Source organism: Diabrotica virgifera, chromosome 9 (assembly GCF_917563875.1).
Source record: "Diabrotica virgifera virgifera chromosome 9, PGI_DIABVI_V3a".
NCBI lineage: Eukaryota > Metazoa > Arthropoda > Insecta > Coleoptera > Chrysomelidae > Diabrotica > Diabrotica virgifera.
Genome location: NC_065451.1, coordinates 201,121,752 through 201,129,305, shown reverse-complemented (window position 1 = coordinate 201,129,305; position 7,554 = coordinate 201,121,752). Strand labels below are relative to the sequence as shown.

General features: G+C 34.7%; 1 protein-coding gene across 1 annotated transcript; it reads left to right on the top strand.

Moving 5' to 3' along the window:
* Nucleotides 1–229: 229 nt before the first annotated feature.
* LOC114329287 (crustapain-like) lies at nt 230–7,328 on the top strand. Its single transcript, XM_028278332.2, has 2 exons — nt 230–384; nt 7,066–7,328. Exons 1-2 carry the CDS (start codon nt 292–294, stop codon nt 7,279–7,281), a joined length of 309 nt encoding a protein of 102 aa, XP_028134133.1. The 5' UTR covers nt 230–291; the 3' UTR covers nt 7,282–7,328.
* The last annotated feature ends 226 nt before the right edge of the window (nt 7,329–7,554 follow it).

The following is a 7,554-nucleotide window of genomic DNA, read 5'->3' as shown; positions in this document are numbered from 1 at the left end:
TTAAAAATGATAGTTTTGCAATAACACAACTTAACCGCGCTAAAGCTACAGGTTTAGGTCTGGGGTGTGCGGAAACGCGTATAACCTGCACTCTAAAATTTTTCAGAAAGTGGTAGACTTGCTCAAACGAAGCAGTTAAAACCATTTTTAAGACTTTTGTAATCACTTTCAAAAAAGGACGATGTACTGTGGACTATAATTGAATTTAATGATTTTATGTATAAATATGTGGTCCATTGTAAATCAATTTGTATTACTGTTGAAACAATTCGTAGTTCAACAAAAAATAATATGTTTAAAAATTTATTCTTTTTGGGATTAGTTGCTGTTGCTATTGCTCATTTTACATATTTGTCAGACGATGAAGAGTTTGAGAATTTTAAGGTGAGCTGAGATTTTTAATTAATATTTTTAATTTAAAATTATTTCTATTACTTTTTATTATCAAGTGACCAACAAAAAAGTTATAAACAAAAATAGGTGAAAATTTTGTAACCAGTTTCCTTTTAGAGGTTATAACTTTTTTCAGTTCATTTTACAATAAAATGACATTACAGCAATAATTTTGTAGAGGGTTCTTCAACGAACAATTTCCAATGTAAAGTTGTTTAATTTTATTTATTTATCTAAGTTTTACAGCGCTCCAAACTTGACCAGATTCTAGAACGCTCATAGGTATACAATAAAAACAAAACGTTAGGCTTACTTTTCTATCTATATATTTTTTTATTCATACAATTTATTATGATCTTAACAGTCCTATGCTATTATTAAACTATTTTTGACCTTTCTCCCCACTACAAAACTTAGAACCCTAAGCATTATAGAAAAGTCCCAAGTAGTTGTTTGAGGACAAATCACCGGTCCGGAAGAAAAATGAAGCAACTGTAAAAAGCAAAATTCTTCAGAAGAACAAAATCATCATCATCATCATCAATGGTGCTACAGCCCTATGAAAGAGCCTCGACCTTCCCAAGTCTATTACGCCAGTCAGTCCTATCCATTACCAACCGTTGCCAGTTTGCTGCGCCTATTTTTCTCCCATCCTCATCTACACCATCCTTCCATCTAAGTTTTGGCCTACCAATATTTCTACTTCCCACAGGTTGTGAAGGATTCTTCTAGGAGGGTTGTTATGCTGTGATCTTGCTAGATGTCCTGCCCATCTTAGTCTTCCTATTCTTATAAGATATACTACGTCTTTACCACCAAATATATGTTTATATCTGTGGTATACCTCATAGTTGTACCTCCTCCTCCAAATACCATTTTCACAGATGCCACCGAATATTCCTCTCAGGATCCTTCGTTCAAATATAAGCAGAAGGTGCTAAAGATTGAAGGTGCAGAAGGTTCAAATATCTGCTTTGGTGATGGTCCATGTCTCCGATCCATATGTCAACACTGGTTATATAAGGGTTTTGTATATGATTATTTTTGTTTTTTGGCAAGTTTCTGCTTTTTATATGTCTACTCAGTCCAAAATAGCATTTGTTCGCTAGGATTATCCTTCGCTTGATTTCTTCCGTCATGACGTTCTCCTTGGTGATCAGGCCTAAGTATGTGAATTTGTGAACCACTTCAAAGGTAGAGTTATCAACAGTGAATTGGTGACCGATGTTTCTGGCTCTATTGTTGGGTGTTGATGCCAACATCTTAGATATCTCCTCGTTTACTTTCAGGCCCATATTTTTGAGGCATTTGAGAAGGTGGTATACATTTCTTCTAGTTTGCGTGTTGTGTGGGCAACTAGGTCCACGTCATCTGCATATGCCAAAATTTGGGATGATTTATTAAAAATATTTCCTCTGTTGTCTATTCGTGCATCTCTGACTGCCTTTTCCAGAGCTATGTTGAAGAGGAGACACGCCAGCGCATCTCCCTGTCGCAGCCCAGCATTTGTTTCAAACGCCTGTGATTTTTCGCCCTCTATTTCGACTTTGCAAACGACTTTACGCATTGTAGCCTTAACCAATCTTATCAGTTTATCAGGGGTGTGGAATTCATCCATGGCTTCATACAATTTATTTCTTAGGACACTATCATAGGCCGATTTAAAATCTACGAAAAGATGGTATGTATATGTATCGATATTGAATTCATTGGTTTTTTCCAGTATTTCCCTTAGCACAAAGATCTGGTCTGTTGTTGATCGACCAGGCCTAAGATCACTTTGATATTCTTAAAGCAGCTCCTCTGAATGTGCACTTAGGCGACCATATAAGATAAAGAAGAGCAAAATAATGATTTTTAAATATTCAAAATAAGGATTAAATGAAGAATAATCGTCCAGGGGCATCGATATGACGTTTATTCTTACAACGATGGCTTTTATTTTCATCGATATTGGTTCGAATTTCATTATCTTAATTTAGTCCCTACATTTTCAACCCTAGAGGTAGCCCTACAAGGGTTTATCACAATGAAAAGCTTATTTTGTAACAGTAGCATTAATATCAGCCTTAGATGTCGTTTTCTGCATTGCTATTTGTGGTCAATATTTTTTATGGAATGGAGGCGCTGACACTCAACATAACACTGATGAACAAGTTAGAAGCTAAAAAGGGGTAGTTCCCTGGGTTCTATCTCTCCCTAGATCTATTTATAATCACAACCATTGTTTGGTTCTGGGGCTATTTTGCAAGTATTCAAATTCACTGATGATGGACCGATAGGTTTGAAAACGTTCTGATGAACTCATTTTATTGAATCCATTGGGATTCTAAAAATTTTTAGTAAATATACATTTTACATAGAAGTGGTTTTTACTTCATGTTCCAGTTTGTTTAAGTTAGAAGCCTTTGAACTCTGGCTTTATAGAAAAATGTTCTGAAAAAAGATTTCATGACTTCGAAATGTCAGAGACTGGACCGCCCTTGATTTAACATCTTTGTTTAGAGCCTCATTGGACAGAGGCAGATTTGTCAGTGTCGTCGCTAACCTCCACTAAAGGAGAAAGCACCACAAGAAGAAGGACTATTGGGAACAAAAAAGGTCGTTTGTCATTTTTATCTAGAGTTGATCGTTTTCGAGTCATAAATAATTTAAAACTGAAAAAAAAATGAAAAATTACAATTTTCAAGGCTCAAAACACAAGTAAAAAATATGATTTTTAAAATAATCAAGTACATACCTACTGGTAGGGGAGCAAAGTATGCTAAATGTGCAGTCATTCGAGCGCTTTGGGGACCTATTGGGTTGTGAAGAGTAGGTCCTAAAACCAAAAAAAGTTAAGTAAAGTTTTCCATTTTAGTGGGCGCTTGCCATTTTTTAATTTAATTTTCCATTTCCAACAATCGTTTTTTCCGATTATAACGCCATCTATCCATAATTCGAAAAAATGTTTCGAATAAAAGTTACTTATTTTTACGTAAGGAATCCAAATCTGCAATAAAAAATGAGGGCTCCTATTTAAGATTTTAAAGTAACCCCCCACCCCACATCCATGGGGGTCGTGTTTGGTACCATTCGATATATTTTTCAAAAATATTGAATAAGTGTATTTTACAGTTTTTCGATCTGATGTTCATTTCGCGAAATATAGCTGGATTTGTATTTAAAATATTAAATTTACCCCCCACCCCTCTCCGTGGGAAGTCGTGTTTGGTATCATTCGATAGATTTTTAAAAAATATTGTGCACATATTTTTTAGTTTTTCGATCTGTCATTCATTTCGCGAAATATTCGCTTTTTTCTTGTGAAATTTTGGGACTCACCCATTTCCTTACGCCCGGCTCAAATCGTCAGATTTTTGAAATATACACTCTTTTGCATGTACTTAACTTACCTTATCTTAATCTGACAATTTCGAGTTTTTTTAAGGATAGATTTTTTTTTTCGGGCCCCCCTTAACGAACTCCCCTGTGTTAAGAGCCAATATATGGTAGAGGTACATCTGCAGGGTACCAGGTTTCTCCCATATGCTAATCTGACGCGCTCGAGTAACTGCAAAAATCCCCGCTTGGGCTCCCCTACCATACTTAAATTCAACTTCAAAGCCTATTTTATCAGATTCGGATAAGGAATTTGGGCTTATTTCATTTTGAACTATTATTTATTAAATGTAGTAATGAAACACAGACTTACTCACAATCATTTAATTATACTTTGACGACCGGTTTCGATCTCTACATTATACAGATCATCTTCAGGTCGGCGTTACAAGTAGTTAAATGCTACAATAAAGAAAACCAGAGTTAGAACATTATCTGGTTGCACAAGTGTTAACAGAAAGCCAAATTCGAAAAAAAATTTTTGCAATAAAGGTTTTCAACTGTTGACATTTCAGAATATTGATACCTACAAATGCACACCTATGAGTTAAAATGCTCATAAGCATATATGAGCAAATGGGTGCATGTAGTTTGTGAGTATGTGTTGAAATTTAAATTATTAACAATTAAAAACAAATTAAACCATTAAGCAAACTTAAATATGCATCCAAACTCAAAATAGTAATAACAAATAGATAGTAATATTGTTCAAACCTACTTACATGCCGTTACAAGGGATGCGTTGCCACTTAGTTGTTATCATATTAATTCGTCCAACTTATGCTGATTGGTTTGCTGGTTTATACGGCAAACAGACATGTTACGCAGGTCAAAACAAAGTAAAGTAAATTTTTGAATTTAGAAAAGAATTCAAAAATTTACTTTGTTTTGACCTGCGTAACATGTCTGTTTGCCGTATAACCCTACCAGCAAACCAATCAGCATAAGTTGGACGAATTAATACGATAACAACTAAGTGGCAACGTATCCCTTGTAACGGCATGTAAGTAGGTTTGAACAATATTACTATCTATTTGTTATTACTATTTTGAGTTTGGATGCATATTTAAGTTTGCTTAATGGTTTAATTTGTTTTTAATTGTTAATAATTTAAATTTCAACACATACTCACAAACTATATGCACCCATTTGCTCATATATGCTTATGAGCATTTTAACTCATAGGTGTGCATTTGTAGGTATCAATATTCTGAAATGTCAACAGTTGAAAACCTTTATTGCAAAAAATTTTTTTCGAATTTGGCTTTCTGTTAACACTTGTGCAACCAGATAATGTTCTAACTCTGGTTTTCTTTATTGTAGCATTTAACTACTTGTAACGCCGACCTGAAGATGATCTGTATAATGTAGAGATCGAAACCGGTCGTCAAAGTATAATTAAATGATTGTGAGTAAGTCTGTGTTTCATTACTACATTTAATATGGACTCACATATGCAACCCATTCAATATTTTATTATTTATTAGTTGTTAATTCAGCCCTATCGCCCGTCCACTAGTTATGTTAGTTGATTATAGTTACTTTCGAGTATTCGTTACAAATCGTTACTTTTGTATAAAGTAATCATTTACAGCATCCGTTACTTTGTTTACTATGATTACTTTTATATTTGAGTACCGGTAATCATATCGAGAATCGCATTTCTCAGTAGGTAGGTATTTTGTATAAAGTAATCATTAACAGTATTCGTTACTTTGATTACTATGATTACTTTTGTTACTTTTGTATTTGAGTACCGGTAATCATATCAAGAATCGTATTTCTCAGTAGGTAGCTATTTTGTATAGGTATTCCGATAGAACAACGACCTTCGCCGATCTGTTTAAGGGATAAAAATTATTTGATTACTATGATTACTTTTGTTACTTTTGCATTTGAGTACCAGTAATCATATCGAGAATCGTATTTCTTAGTAGGTAGGTATTTTGTATAGGTATTCCGATATAATAACGACCTTCACGAAGTATGAAGTAATCATAGTAATCAAAGTAGATACAATAGTCGTTACTCGCTTTGATACGATTGGTACGAAGTAACGAAGTAATCAGATTAATCAAAGTAATCAAAGAAGGTACAATAGTCATTACTAGCTCTGATACGATTGGTACGAAGTAACGAAGTAATCAGAGTAATCAAAGTAATGATTTGCCTCTCTCTATAGTAATCGTTACTTTCGGTATTCGTAAGTAACGAGTACTTTGTAACGAATAGTTACTTGTTCAACATCACTACCGTTCACTAATTTCAGTACAAATAAAAAACAAAGTTTCAGAATAAAACACGCCAAAAGTTCATATAGGGAGCTCATAGAAGGAGGTCTGAACTTGAATTTAGGTACTTCGTAATTTCAAAACTTTTATATTTTTTACTTGTGTTAAGACCTCTTTAGCGTTCGTAATCTTTGTGTGTTGTGCTTGTTTTCAAGCGCTGACTATCGTAATATTAACAAGCTGATAAAATGTTGCTCGGTCGGCAGCTATATAAAACAATTCCTCGACCGTTAGACCTGTCCATTGTCAAATATTACGCAGCCAGGACAGTTGTGTTCTTCCAACCCAGCGTCTTCTTTCGATTTTGCCCTGAATGATTAACCGGAGTAAGCGATATTTAGGTCCTCTCATTATATGACCGAAGTATTGACCCTTGATTCTGAGCGTTGATAAATTCTCGCTCTTTGTGCATGGTCTCCAGCACACGTTCGTTGGATATGTGTGCTATCCACGATATTCTGAGCATGCGACATTAACACCATAACGCGAACGCTTCCAATTTGTTAAGGTTCTTCATTTTTGTTGTCCAAGTTTCACATCCATTGAACAAAAGGGACCAGACGTAGCACTTCAATACTCTTAGACGTGTGGTCAATGTCAGACTTCTACTGCACAATACAGAGCGCTAGCTAATAAAGCTTTTTCGTGCAAGTTCTATTCTGGCCGAAATTTCCTCATCACTTTCAACCCTGCAGTCAATCCAGTTACCCAGATATATAGTGTTCCACCCTTCCAGGATTTTGTTATCTAATTTTAGTACTGAGTCTTCGGTATGAATTTTTCCGACCACCATCCATTTTGTTTTCTTTGTGTTTATTGTTAAGCCCCTTGCAATACATTCGTTGTTTACAGGGTTTGAATGTCTTCCAGACTCTCTGACATTATGGCGGTGTCATCTGCGTATCTGAGGTTATTAATGATTTCACCAATGATTTTAACACCTTCACCTTGTAATACATCTAGGTTTAAAATATTTATCCATAATTTTTAATCTTTTTAGATAAAATTCAACAAAAATTATTCATCGGATCTTGAAGAAAAATTACGTAAACAGATATTCATCAATAGTTTAAACAGAGTCAAGGAACAAAACGAAAAATATGAAAAAGGGGAAGATACTTGGTACGCGGGTATTAACCAGTTTTCTGATATGACCGATGAAGAAAAGAGACGACATACCGGCTTGTTACCACCACCCATCATAAAATTTAAATAGAATGTAAAAATATGGAAATTCTCTAAATAAATAACTTTTCTCTCGTAGTTATGGTTCTTATTTAAATGATTTACCTAAGAGTCTTCTTCTTCTTAAGGTGCCGAGACCGCTTGCCGAGCATATTAATAATCACTGGCAAACACACAGTTTGCTGCCGGAAATTTTTTTACTATTTCTAGGTAATTTGGGTCTGCTGAATCCATAAATTCCACCAGATTTGCTCCATCAGATCGTTTTCAGAAAATACGACAGACCACATTTCTAACATACCTA

Excerpts from the sequence above, each read along its gene's own strand:
- LOC114329287 (XM_028278332.2), top strand. The coding sequence starts at position 292 with ATGTTTAAAAATTTATTCTTTTTGGGATTAGTTGCTGTTGCTATTGCT. Across the intron at positions 385-7,065 it reads AAGAGTTTGAGAATTTTAAG|ATAAAATTCAACAAAAATTA; the intron begins GTGAGCTGAGAT and ends TAATCTTTTTAG.